The sequence below is a fragment of the Podarcis melisellensis genome (assembly GCF_964234715.1).
Source record: "Podarcis melisellensis genome assembly, chromosome: 3".
NCBI classification, from domain to species: domain Eukaryota; kingdom Metazoa; phylum Chordata; class Lepidosauria; order Squamata; family Lacertidae; genus Podarcis; species Podarcis melisellensis.
In genome coordinates, this window is record NC_138530.1 from 32,268,696 (window position 1) to 32,283,377 (window position 14,682).

Here is a 14,682-nt window from a genome sequence, read left to right on the forward strand (position 1 = left end):
ACTGTGTAAATCACTAGTCCCACGATCAACATGCTTTTTAAAAAAAAGTTAGTAAAATCTGCTATGAAGCTATAGCTAGGTGGGTGGCATAATGGGGTGGCAGAGACAGCAGAAGTGGTTAGAAAATCTACCCGGGAGCTGAAAGAACAGGAGCACGACTTGTTGGCAAACTTTCTTGTGCCAGGTTCTGGGTGCCCTGATCTATTGGAACAGCAATGTACTTGAAGAGTGATTCAGTCTAATCTTGTGCCATAGAAAGGGGCGGTGACTTTGTTTTGTTCAGCTTCTCCTGTGCTATCATTAGAGGGGGGGGGGGTGAAGAAAAGAGAAGGCACAGCCAAGTGCAGCTGGCACGCCTCCGGGTGGCTCTTATATAACCTGGGCTCTCCCAGGGCACCACCGTTGGAATAAGGTGAAAGATTCTTAAGGAGCTCCTTCTATTGCTTGGGCTGCCATTGCAGGGATTCAGATTGCTGTGGCGCTGGGACTGTTCGGAAAAGTGTGATCTGGGATCCTGTCCTGCTCTTGGATGAAGTTAGGAAGCTGAAGAGGATGGCTTCAGATGAGCTGGTCTTCTTTGTCAATGGCAAGAAGGTAGGGGAGACCCCTCACATTTTATTTTCTTTTGTTTGTATCTCAGCCCTTGGATTAACTTCACAAGTTGCAGACTGCACTATCGAGAACTGTGCTCCACATGCAGCTAAACAGCCTTGAGCATTTGTGAAACTGAAAAATCATCATTTCTAAAACAAGCAAACTTTATTGAACTACTAAAACTTGTTAAAATGTAGAGTAAGGGAGACACGTTAATCAAATGACCAAGTGGAAGGTTGCTGCTATTGCTCTCTCTCTTTTAGAAAGATAGTATCCAACTTTCTTTTAGCCAAAAAATAATAATGATCTGTAATGCTTTTCAGCCTCTTTCTTCCAGAGAATGCTTCTGTTTCATTGCTGAAAGAGTTACATTTTTAAAAAATAGACCCCAATTCAATAAACACCCACATTTCCTAAACTTACATTGAATAAAGCAGAGTGAAAGAAGGCTACTGAAAGATGCCCAGTGAATGAAGTACATGCAAGGAAAACCATCCTGTGTTTGCTTTCTATGACATTTTAAAAATACGACTACCTGTAATATAGGTAACATAACTATTCTTCACACCCTCTGCCTGTAGCTTGTCCAGCCAGCAACAAACAACTGAGTGACAGCGCTGGGCAGTTGCTGGTGGACTGATACCCTCCCTAAATTAAATTACAGAAGCAAGCACGATGATTACAAACCTACAGCGATTTCCACCTCTGCATAAAGAGATCAAATGTTAGTGATTACCAGCGAAGCAGCTGCATGCCAGAGGTGGGGTGGCAGGTTGTTCCATTCCTGATGCATTTGAGAGAGAGAGAGAGAGAGCATTGCACCTAGTCGTTCTGTCTGACCCAGCAAGGCTATGCTTAGGTTAATTTAGCCGGAGCTGCCTGACTGTGTGGAGATTTTGCTCCGGCCACGAGACTGCAGCACACAGACTGAAACAAATCAGCACCTCCCCTCTATAAATAGTGGTATTAATCTGATTCAGCATGGTGGAATTCTGTTCCTCTGCCTGGGGCTGGAGCTGACCTTCCTGAGCAAACAGATGGTTCTGTGTTGCTACTGCCCAGTGGTGTCAACCAGGGCGCACCTTTGTGCACTGGGAGCTTCCATATGGGTTGCACAGGAGTGGAGACGGGGTTGAGTTACATCAGCAAATCACAGAGCAAATTGACTTGTCTGTCCTGCGCTTTCTCCTTTAGTGACAGCAAGGCTGGACCTAGGAAAGCAGAGTGCTGACATCTGACTCCCCTTACATTTGGGCAGGAATCTGGCCCTCTCTGCAGTGTCTGTCCTACAAGTGTCACTCTAAGAAAGCAGTAATAATGGAAGGCTTAAGAAGAGTCAACAGCTTTTCCAGAAGCCACCAGGGCACAGTTGGGACCCCATTTACACACCTGTTTCTGAGATGAATTGTGCACCTGCAACTCATAGGGTTGAAGGCTGCATGTACCTTGTCCTATCCCTACCCCCCCAGCACCTCTTGCTAAAAGGATATTGGGTGGGAAAGCAGGGCATAGGACCTCCAGCCAATGTGGTGTAGTGGTTAGAGTGTTGGGCTCAGACCTGAAGGACCAGGGGTCAAATCCCCACTTGGCCGGGAAGCTCATTGGGTGACCTTTGACCAGGCACTCACTGTCTGCCCAGCCTAACTCACAGGGTTGTTATGAGGACAAAAGGGGGGGGAGGAGAACTAGGTACATCACCTTGAGCACCTTGGAGGGAAGGTGGGATATAAATGTAAAAAATACATCTCTTAACAGCTAAATTGGATCAGGCAATGCTGGGCTAGGTGGACCTGTGGTTTGACTCAGCACAGGGCAGTTACACAGGAGCATAGGAAGTTGCCTTACACAGTTGCACCATTGGTCAATGTAGCTCAGTATTGTCTGCACTGGCAGGCAGCAGCTCTGCAGGGTTTTAGACAGGAGCCTTTCCCAGCCCTCCCTGGAGATGCCAGGGATTGAGCCTGAGACCTTCTGCATGCCAAGCGGATGCTCACTGCCTCCCTATGCCATTTCCACTTGGGTTAGGGCTGCTTCACACATCATATATTTTAAACCACATTTAGATATTCTGATGGCAAGCGCTGTTTGGCAGTGGAACAGTCTCCCTCGGGAGGTTGTAGATTTTCCTTCCTTGGAGGTTTTTAAGCAGAGGTTGGGTGGCCATCTGTCATGGATGCTTTAGCTGAGATTCCTGTGTTCCAGGGGGCTGGGCTAGATGACCCTTGGGTCCCTTCCAACTCTAAGATTCTATGATTCTAAGTGCACACTTGCATTTCACAAATCCAGGAAATTGCCTAAGGTTAATACCTCCAGATAGGCTGGTATTTTACCCATCAGCCCACCCATAAGGATAGCTTACAGTAGAACCTCAACTAAGAGTAGTGGACTCGTAATCTGGGGAACCGGGTTCGCGTCTCCGCTCCTCCACATGCAGCTGCTGGGTGACCTTGGGCTAGACACACTTCTTTGAAGTCTCTCAGCCTCACTCACCTCACAGAGTGTTTGTTGTGGGGGAGGAAGGGAAAGGAGAATGTTAGCTGCTGCATGCACAGAACGGCGCTTCTCCCAGCGACTCGGATTGACTCACAAACAGACCTCCGGAACGGATTCCATACCTGAGTAGAGTTTCCACTGTATTTTGGTGCACGTGCTAAATAAAGCTGACCAAACCTGCAAGAGGTGTAGTGGTTAGAGTGATAGACCTGAGGGGCCAGGGTACTCAACCAGGAAGCTCCTTCGACCAGCCATTTACTGTCAGCCCAGCCTACCTCACAGGGTTGTCGTGAGGGTGAAATGGGGAGGAGGAGACCATAACCTGGAAGCTCTGAAGATTGAGCTCTGTTGCAAACCGTTTGTTCAGATCCTTGCAAACACGGCAGCAAGCAAAGGCCTGTCATTATGCAATGCTTACCGGAACAGGAGGCTTGAAGTACATATGGGTGGAGCATTGCAACACACCCCCTGGGAATGTTGACCGAGAGCCTGGAACAGAACATGATACCTTGTCCTGCAGCTGGTGAGAAAGGTTACTTCGTCTCTGTTGCCGATAGCCTGACATCGCAAAAATAACCAGTGCTGTATTGTGCTGCGTGTGACTTCAAGGCTATGGGGCCGGGCGATAAGGGGAAAACGATAAGATACGGCTTTTGCAGAGGCACACAAGCGACAATGAGACTTCACCAGCCAACTCTTATTTCACAGGCAAATCTGCTGGTGTGTCTTTAAGCACCTGTTACTTTTCTGCCATGTATCGGCTGCTAACATAACGTCCCTTGACCTCTTATGAGAGTGCAGTATGATTGTAGCTGGAAACTTTTTTCTTTTTCTTCTCTTTTTAACATCTTGCTCTTGGGGAAATAGGTGTGTTTACATGTTAACCACATAAAGATAAAGAGCAGTAGTGTGGGGAGGGCTTGTAAACCATTCATTTACACATTGCTGCCCGGACAAAATGAATTCACCTACTAAAGCTGCTAGTGCTGTCTGAGGAGGAAGCTGCTATGGGAGCTCTGAAGGGGACTTTCCTTGGGATAACAGCACCAAAAAACTCCACCCGCTCCTATGCTGTAGCTCCAATCCTGATGCCCCTCTCCAAACTGTATGGTGCCAAACTGTATGGTGCCTTAGGGAAGCCCACAAGCTTGGCTCTGAGGTTAATAGCTCTTTGTTGATTTTCTGCTCTTCCCCAGCTTGTGTTCAGTGGTATACCACCCTTGAATATGGAGGTTCCATATAAATAATCAATCCACCATTACAGCGAATAGCTGCTGCTATCCATATATTTGTCTAACTCACATTTAAAGCTGATTGAGTAGGTGTCTCCATGTCTCATGGCATATATGAGTTCCGCGTATGATTCAAAACTTGATTGAACCCAGTGACCATGAAATATACTCGGAGTCGAGAGTGGATTTCATGCTCTTTATTCAGCTCATAGTGGTGAGGAGGAATGGAAGTTCCTCCAGAGTGTCTGCTTTATATACCTTATTTACACAATGGGCCCCATGTGATTGGCTAATTCCGGGATTCTCCTGTACGCCAATCAGGTTGCGGATTCACTTCCACCTGGAGCTGGATTGGGTGGCTCCTGTGGACCAATCAGACTGCTGCATTCTGAATCCTATTGTTCTAGGACCAATCAGACTGCTGCATTTTGGATCCTATTCAACACCTTACATAACAGATCAGGATTAAGAAAGTAAGGGAGATATAATAGAACTGAGATGGCTCAGTTGGTTAGAGCATGTGGTGGGACTAGATGACCCTGGTGGTCCTTCCAACTCTACAGTTCTATGATTCTAGGGTAAAATAAGATGAAGAATTCCCGTAGATCTCAGTAAAAAGGGTAATACAGGAATCATAGAAAATGTAGAGTTGGAAGGGACCACGAGGGTCATCTAGCTCAGCTCCCTGCAATGCAGGAATCTTTTGCCCATTGTGGGGCTCCAACCCATGACACTTACCTACACGAGCCACCGATTCCATAGACAAATTATGTGTTATGTTTGTATGCCCTGAGTCTTCTGCCAATCTAGGTGATGCAAACATCGAATAAACACTTTTTCAGTTGTTTGTGCAGTGGTAAGAGCTAGGAGCACATGATCACTTTATTGCGCATGAGTAAGAAATGTGCTTAGATAATCTGTTAATAATAATCACAACAGAGACTTCATGCCCTACGGCCAGGAAGAGAAATGCAAAGGAATGTTGTCCTTCTGACCCTAAGGGTAAAGTCTTTGAAATAAAAGCTAAGTGTCTAGCTAATAAGGGCAGATAAAAGTAAGCAGTATTGCTAACAACAGAGGCTGAGCTGGCTGCGAAGTTTCTGATTAAGAGTTCTCCAGAACCAGCTCTCGCCTTTAGAGGTTCTGAATGAATTAAATGAATCAGAGGTCAGCAGACTTTTTCAGCAGGGGGCTGGTCCACTGCCCCTCAGATCTTGTGGGGGGCCGGGCTATATTTTTATTGGGGGGAAATGAACAAATTCCTATGCCCCACAAATAACCCAGAGATACATTTTAAATAAAAGCACACATTCTACGCACGTAAAAACATGTTGATTCCTGGACCTTCCGCGGGCCGGATTTAGAAGGCAATTGGGCCGAATCTGGCCCTCAGGCCTTAGTTTGCCTACCCATGAATTAAAAGGTAATGAGGAGTTGTGTCAAATTGAGCTCCTTGGCCGGAGCAACATTTTGGCCTCAGGAGGCTGCGTTGTGGGGACATTTGCCCTCATTCTGACTGGTCATTATTAAGTCAATCAGACTTGAAGTCAATGCTTCCTGCACTCACTCTGCAGCCTCGTTGTGAGGGAAGAGGATCTCCCAGAGGCACTGTCACCACTAAAAGGTAAAGGGACCCCTGACCATTAGGTCCAGTCGTGACCGACTCTGGGGTTGCGGCGCTTATCTTGCTTTATTGGCCGAGGGAGCCGGCATACAGTTTCTGGGTCATGTGGCCAGCATGACTAAGCTGCTTCTGGCGAACCAGAACAGTGCATGGAAACGCTGTTTACCTTCCCGCTGCAGCGGTACCTATTTATCTACTTGCACTTTGATGTGCTTTCAAACTGCTAGGTTGTCACCACTGCCAGGTTGATAAAGCAGGTGGCAGCAGCTTAAAGTTGGCAGGGCAGTTTTGTGAAACCTTCCGCCTTCCCCAAGGGATTTCAGTTTCAAAAGACAACGTGAGAAGTCGGAACAAAGAAACTGCAATTTTTTTTACTAAAATATACAATATGGGACAAACTATAACAATGAATGCAGTCGTCAAGTGGATTAGCTGCAAATTTACAGCCTAATGCAGCCAAACATCAAAACAGACAGGCTTCTAAGCACCATAAAGACATACATTGTATACAGAAAGATGGGAAATGGCCCAGGAAGCTATCCTAGATAAACCACCACTTTCAGTTTGCCACAACAGTCAGCAGGGAAATGGAACTTTCAATGGCCCAAGTGTGTTTCTTCAGTAGCACAGCTTGAAACATTAAGTCCTAGAATAGGCAGTGGATACTTCTCCCCTGAAGGTGGATGGATATTCTAGTGCTGCTTTTAATCATGCCTGTAAAGCAGCTTGCGTATACAACAATAACATGCAATTCTTTCTGTTTTAGTATAATTTGTAATTTTTAAAAAAATATGGAAGGGCTTGATGGAGGCCAAACATTGGAAGGAAAGAAGGGGTTCTGTTTCCAAAGAGGAAAGAGATTTCAGGAATCCTGCCTAGCAGACTGCAACAGTTACGACAGTTGGGTAAATTGTTATGTGTGCAGGGCATGGAATACCTGGGCATAGCAGGAAAGGATTAAAAAAGAAGTTGTAGAGCAAGTCAAACCAAAAGAGAGACAGCTGCACAAGTGGTTATTGTCTTGACACGTTTGGAAAATCAATCTCTTCATTGGGGAATTTCCTTCAGTGTTCCTTAAGAAGCTGCTTGGCACAACTTCTCTTCTTGCTAGAATTCTCAGAATGTACTGGGACAATAACAACTTGTACATAACTGAGCACCCGAGGAACACAAAGAAGAGCCTGTGGGATCAGACCAAAGGCCCATCTGGGCCAGCATCCTTTTCTCACAGTAGCCAACCAGATGCCTGTGGGAAGCAGGAGCAAAGCACAACAGGGCTCTCTCTACCCAGCAATTGGTATTTGGAGGCTTTACTGCCTCTGGCAGTTAGTGGAGAATGTCACCATTTTGGCTACTAGCCACTGACTGCTTTGCCATTCATGGATTTTTGTCTAATCCTATTTTAAAGCCAGACAAGTTGGTGGCCATAACTTCCTCTTGTGGGATTGAGTTCTATAAACCCTGTAAATTAATAAATGGTAGGATTTTGATTATTTGGAGTATTGAAGGGAAGATTGGAGGTCAGCGGAAAAATACAGACTAAGCTTCCTTTCCAAGCTAGGGCCTCAGCTGGGATAAGAGGCATTCTCGAAGCTACCAGCATGAGTTTGACCAAACTGCGGGAGGCAGTGGAAGACAGGAGTGCCTGGTGTGCTCTGGTCCGTGGGGTCACGAAGAGTCGGACACGACTAAACGACTAAAAAGCAACAACAACATGACAAAAAGTGTTGATGGCCACTGTAAGAGGAATCTTGGGCCTGGGCAGACTGAGGTTGCCACGGTGAAGGGGTGTATGAGAGAAGTGGCAGGAAAAGATTGCTTTTGAGCAAAGTGTGCTGGGAAGAAGGGAGAGAATAAAGATTGGGCTCCAGGTTAGGCTGGCTGGCTGAAGGCTGGCTGGGTGAAGGCCACGACAGGGTGAGCTCCCGTTGCTCGGTCCCTGCTCCTGCCAACCTAGCAGTTCGAAAGCACACCAGTGCAAGTAGATAAATAGGTACCACTGCGGCGGGAAGGTAAACGGTGTTTCCGTGCGCTGCTCTGGTTCGCCAGAAGCGGCTTAGTCATGCTGGCCACATGACCCGGAAGCTGTATGCCGGCTGCTTCAGCCAATAAAGTGAGATGAGCGCTGCAACCCCAGAGTCGGTCATGACTGGACCTAATGGTCCCTTTATCTTTAAAAGTAAAAAGCCCCCGCCCCGCCCCGCCCTGGCTGCCATAATCCCCAAGGCTGTATGCTTGGGAGGAAGTTGCAGCCATACCTAGCAAAGCTGGGGATTAAATCTGGGACCGCCTGCCAAACCACCGTGCTATGACCCATACATATGTGTACAACACATGGCTTGTAGGTACGTACTTTGGATTAGCCTACTGAGAAAGCCAGCGAAGGTTATATGCAAGCAGCTATTTCTCAAGAGCTGTTTTGTTGCAAAGAAATGGTTAATTTGGCTAAAGGCCAGGAGAGGAGTTGGCAAGGCCAAAAGTGTTAAGCCAAGACTGTAGGAATGGAGGGCAACTTGAGGTGCCACGAAGTCTGCTTTGCCTGCCTTCTACATGTAGGAAGAAAACTGTGCCATTTTGATCTTGACAAAAAGTCCTGTCCTGATCCTGTGGGCTTGCGATTGCTGCAGCGGCAGGAACAAAGGCTTCTGCTGCCCCAGGCATCTGAAGTTCCATCTAGAACCTGAGAGGCAAGGTAAACAAAGAAAAAAAACCACCTCAGATGTTGTCAGGCACATTTTAAGCTTTTACTGCAGGGGTCAGCAGCAGGGCATCCATGAGCATCAGTTTGCTTGCCAGTACATCCTATGGCACCCATGGGGAGGTGTCAGTAAAAATCCCCTCAAAAAATCACAATGCGTGAAAGTGCCCATAGCTTAACTGCTATTATTATTAATTATTATTTTATTTTATTTCACTTAGAAAGTGCCCCAAATTACCTGCCCTCCAACCACCATACATATTTTGAAAGGTAAGCGGTACCTGCCCCTGTATATTTTGTACAGACCCAAAAGGAAAAGCAAATGGGGAGGGAAGAGGAAAGCAAGCACCAGAGTGGCTGCTCTTTCACTGGCTAATGGATAGGACAAAGCTGGTCTTCCCTTTGCCCTTATAGCCTGCCTTTCTGCTCAGAGAATACAGTACACATGGGAGTCAGCAAGACTTTTATAAAAAGAGCGTGATGCTGATACTGCTCAGGTTGCAGGTTCGATCCCCTGCATATTCCTGCATTGCAGCGGGTTGGACTAGATGATCCTCAAGGTCCCTTCCAATTTTACAATTCCATGATTCAACAAAATAGAAAGGGGAAAGGCACTTGGAGCTTCTAAAACAAAACAAAACCCTGCATAGGACAGAAATACCACAATATAGTTATTGTCATACTATTATTTATTCCATTTTTTTTTAAAAAATATTTTTTATTAAAGATTTCTTAGTTTACAGTCACCCAATAAGAATAGCTCTCAGGATGATGTATAAAATTAAACAGGTTGAAAATCACAATTCCCATAAAACAAGAATCTATCAAGCAGCAAATAAATAGCAAACAACCTTTCCAAAAAAAAATAATCAAAAATCTGTCAAGTCAAACACCATAATGCAATCGCCTAGAAAACCAAAGGGGTAAACCTACAGTGCTAAAATACCCATGCCCATAACCATAGCATAATGCAGAGAGCTCTTTTATTTGTTTGCTTGTTTAAAATGATGGTTTGGGAGATTTACTGACAATCACCAGAATTTTCTGACTTCCAAAATACTTTCTGATGCTGGTGATGCACTGACTATAGCGCATGCATGAACACATATCTTAAGGAAATCATGTTTCTTGTCTTCCAGGTGGTGGAGAAGAATGTGGACCCAGAAACTACTTTGCTAACCTACCTTCGAAGGAAATGTATCCGATGTCAGCCGGCACGTCGTGCGTGCGATTTTAAAATGGCCAAGGCATAGTTGTATAGATGGTCCTGCAGAATTTGAGCTTCACTTGAATTTAGAACTGGGCACCTGCTAATACCGTTTCTCCTGCTATTTCTACACCTACCATTCCCAGTCTCAGTGATGTTTAATGTTCAAGACATTAAGCAATAGCTTAATATGTGGAGATGGGCAGTCTCTCTGTTGTACCAACCCCCCCTTTTTTTGGCTTCTGTCAGATGGGCTCTGAAATTCATTGAGCCACCTACTTCCATGACCCACAAATGAAAAACAGCTTGGCCTATTTCTGAGCGAATTTGACTTTGTAAACGAGTTGGTCTCCCTCACAGACTTGGAAGCCTCCTGTTTGCAGTAGTTGACAGCAAGCCATGGGTAGAGGGGAGGGTAGTCTCTCCCAGTCCTGTCTCTGATGGCAGGGAATGAAGTTAACTACTTTCCTCAAGGCCTCGTGGTCCAGTGCATGGCAACACACCATGCCAGGTGCAGAAATATGTCCCTCCCTCTCCCTGTTTTCCTCATGGTTTGGTCCTGCTGGAATACTGGTTTGGTCCTGCTGGATATTGGTTTGGGAGGGGAGTTGGATAATCAACAGATTGGAGAGAAAATGGCTGGTTGGGTGGTTTGGAGGAAATACCTCTCTGGTTTGGATTAAAATTGAAGCAAATTCTGCAGTGCTGGGGGTTCATATGTGGTAACATAACTGATTTTTAGGGTCCAACTATTTGTTTTTTCCACAAAAAAAGGGCTGGCCTCTATTTTCATGGACAAGTGGCCATGTTGTGCTAACTAGATTAAGAATACTTTTAAGGCAAATATCATGCATTTTTTTCATCCAAAGAGATACGCTAACATCCATAATAATCTTTGTCGGAACTGAACATCTATGAACTATGCTGGGGAAGTGATGCCTAAATCTGATGTTTCTTTAGCTGGTCATGTGTTGTTAAGAAGTAAATATAGCATGTGTTTGTAAACACAATTCTACATTTCTTTTTCACTGGCTGATCCACTCCAGCAATTAAAAAAGGATAATTCATATCTAGATATTTAAGACCATTCTTCTGTACTTTTGTATCAGCTGATATATTTATTTGCCCAAGCAAAAATAAATGAATTACCAGTAACCTTGGGCCTGTAGGACCAGGAAACAGAAATGATTTGGTGGAAGGATGATGAAAAACCCTAGGCCACAATATGTTTTCGTTGTTGTCCTAAGAAAGTGTTGGATCGTCCTAGACAAATTGGATAACTCAATCTTTTATTTACTCTGTGCATCTGGAAACTGAGCCTGCTATAAGAAGCAGTGGCTGTAGATATATTTAAGAATTTCTTGCTCGGTTGGTATGTTTTTCCTTAACTGCCATACTGTTAGTGGGGTTATGTGGAACCAAGCTGGGCTGTGGAGAAGGTGGATGTGGTGCCTGCACTGTTATGATTTCCAAGTTCGACAGATCCCAGAAGAAAACCATGTATCCTTTGAATGGCAAGTGATGAGATGGGTGAATGGGTTTCTAATGTAGGTGTCGGCAGTACGGAGGACAGATTCTCAGTGGATGGAAAAATGTAATTGTGTAAAGCCAGTTCCTCCCATAAATTTTCAAATGTATTTAATAACTTTGTTTGCTCTGTTCCTTTGATGGGTGGCAGAAAGTTTGCCTATGGTTGGGAACCTGCAGCCCTCCAGAAATTCTCGGACACCAACTTCCATCAGCGCCAGCCAGTGTAGCCAATGGTCAGAGATAATGCGAGTTGTACTTGAGCAGTTTCTGGAGGGTTGAAGGTTCCCCATCTCTGAGCGATGGTCATCTAGGACAAAATGCAATTTATTTTTAAAATATTTGCCAAAGTAGCTGCTTGGCACTACATCCAAGCCTCATGCAGCTCCACAATATGCCAGCTGGGTCTTCCTTTATGTAATCATTTGGGCTGCAAGTATATCGTCATTCGTGTGGGAGTAAGCCCCACTTACTTGATGTTGGGAAAGATGGAGGGCACAAGGAGAAGGGGACGACAGAGGACGAGATGGTTGGACAGTGTTCTCGAAGCATGAGTCTGACCAAACTGTGGGAGGCAGTGGAAGACAGAAGTGCTCTGGTCCATGGGGTCACGAAGAGTCGGACACGACTAAACGACTAAACAATAACAACAAGCCCCACTGAGGACTTGCGTCTGAACAGACACAGTGCTTAGCATGGTGCTGTTAGTCTTCCTTTTAAAATACCAAGAATTGGGGCTGGCTCACAATCTCACTGTATAGAGTAGGGAGAACCAACCTGGTGCCTCCAGGTATGGTTTGGCTCTCAGCTCCCATCAGTCCCAGCCAGCATGGCCAATGATCAGGGACGATGGGAGCTGGAGTCAAGCAACTTCTGGGGGATGGCAGCTTCATCACTCCTGGCCAGTGCAATCCTTTTGGTTTCCTTGAAATGGCAAAGCACATGATTACCGTGTGTTACGGCCCATCCAAATGTTTTGCCCCCTGCTGTTATCTTGATTTCCTAGCTTTAGCATCTGATAAGGGTGCTTATTAAAACCCACTGGCCTTTCCCAGATTTGTTTGCTTAGTAAGATTAATGTTTGCTTTAATGTAATGGACAGTTTTGTGCCAAAGTTCAGTATCAGTATACTGAGTGAATCTACTCTTCTCTTGGTCTCTTCTTAGCTCATCTTCCCTGCTTTGCTTCCCTTTGTCCTGTTTCTCTTCACAGCAGCACAAACTTAATTTAAATCTTTAGGAGTTCATAGCCCACCCTTTTTATCAAACTCACCCATTTTCAGAATGTTGGCTTTAGTAGTTTGTATGGGCTTGCTTTGGAAATGATTGTTCAGCAGTTTGGGGCCTGGGGAGCTGGGAAACTTTATTGGGTTTCCTGTGAAATTCTGAGCATGAATTCCTTTACTGGGTTGGGAACCATGCACTCAAATGGAACATGGATGTATATCTGTGCGCACATCCAATGTGATACCTGCCTGTAGCACATGAGGAGTGTGTGTGGTGTCTTCCCATCCATCTCACAACACAAGAGGCACAGCAATCACTTCCATCCTATGTCTTGAGCTTCTAGTTGCATAGAACACCTTGCAGCCCATGACTCTATCTGGGTCGGAGCCCATGTTGGATTTATATCATTAAGGCTATGTACAGTACACCTTCCTGGCTTAAAACAAGCTCCTTTCGAATCCTTGGGTGCAGCTCATCAGGCCCTGGAGATTTGAATTCCTTTACTGTAAAGTAACTTGCCACTTCTTTGCCTATCTCAGGCTGCATCATTTATCCTGTTATCACCAGGTTGGTCACTGCTTTCATTTTGGGTGAAGACAAAGGCAAAGTAGGTATTGAGCATCTCCACCCTCTCTCTGTTGCCCAATCACATTTCTCTATCTTATCCATGCAGAGGGCTTGCAACTGTTGATTACCGTACTCCTGTGTACTCTCCCTTTGTGATTTCCGCTTTCTTTCCTTATTCATGCCCTTCTTGAATCTCAGCTCATCTGTAAGCTGCTTATGCAGCCACACTGATTTCTTTAAATGCCTCCCATTTTTCTTTCTTGTTGGAATTGTCTGCCTTGTGTCTTCAGTATTTCACCTTTAAGAAACTCTCATCCATCTTGGACTTCCTTCTCTTTGAGTATTTCGGAACATGGGATCTCACTCAGTTGTTTCTTAAGCTTCTTGAAATCAGCCTTCTTAAAGTTCAGAGTGTATGTCCAACTACACTCTGCTTTCCCTTGCCTCTGTATCATGAAACTCAAGGACCAGGTCCTAGATAGATGATCCCCTTGTTGCTTCTTCCACTTTCTGGGAAATGTAATTGTCAGTGAGGCAATGGAGGAATTTGTTGGACCTTGCATTCTTGGTAGAGTTTGAGTTCCAACTGATATTGGGGCAGTTGAGGTATCCCATGACTACTATATCTCTCCTTTTTTGAATGTTTGGTAATCTGCTGTAGGAAGGCATCATCAAAGTCTTCAGTCTGGCTTAGAGGTCTATAGCAGACACCTATAGTAAGGTCACTGTTGTTTCCCTCTCCTACAATTTTTACCCATATACTCTCAATCTGCCTTCCATATTCCAGGTCATGGATCTCTTCACAAGTATACACACCCTCTACATATAATGCTGAAGCCTGAGGAAATGGCAATGTGTACATAGCCCAATATGTATACCCTTCTGCAATATTTGCTTGCTAGGACAACTTGCTTCTGACCAATGTTGTGTAGGCAGTTTCAGTACAAGCCAACAGCCCATTGGCTTTCATTAGTGTTACCAGGAAGCAATTTTACAAAGTGAACAGCTTCCTTAACTCATGGCTCTAGACATTTTTCTGCAAATGCTTGTTTATTTCCTATCTGTGCTCTCCACCATGTAGCAGTAACTACCATTGAAGGCATAGGAAGCACTAAGACAAGGCTGCACCCAGTACAGGTAAGGTGTGGAGTTGAACCTATATTCTAACAGTCCCTGGCCTTCCATATTACCTTGCCCAAGGCACAGTGAATTGCTAAGCCTTATGTGTTTTGTAAGCCCTTTCCCAATCAATTCAGGCATTGTATGGCAGCCAAGCAGCTGGCTAAAGGAAAGAGGAGGATGCTCTCTAGTTGGAGAAAAGTGTATGGTTCACCAAGAGTAGATACAGTTCATCAAGATGAAGTCATTGTACCCTTCTGAGCTATTTGGTAGTCATCTTGGGAGCAAAGCAGGAGTATGCTTATTACATTTACTGATGGAACCAAGTTGAATAGTTATTGCAACTATGTATTGACAAACTATGCAGGGTGAATTGGGAAGTCTCACAGGAAAAA

At 45.0% G+C, this 14,682-nt stretch overlaps 1 protein-coding gene across 1 annotated transcript in view; it reads left to right on the forward strand.

Annotated features, from left to right (window-relative positions):
• Positions 1 to 386: 386 nt before the first annotated feature.
• XDH (xanthine dehydrogenase) overlaps positions 387 to 14,682 on the forward strand; it is a 55,320-nt gene continuing 41,024 nt past the window's right edge. The window contains exons 1-4 of the mRNA XM_081903721.1: positions 387 to 594; positions 9,781 to 9,838; positions 11,252 to 11,348; positions 14,197 to 14,305. Coding sequence (XP_081759847.1) covers positions 553 to 594; positions 9,781 to 9,838; positions 11,252 to 11,348; positions 14,197 to 14,305 — 306 coding nt within the window. The 5' untranslated portion in view covers positions 387 to 552. The remainder of the gene's footprint in view (positions 595 to 9,780; positions 9,839 to 11,251; positions 11,349 to 14,196; positions 14,306 to 14,682) is intronic.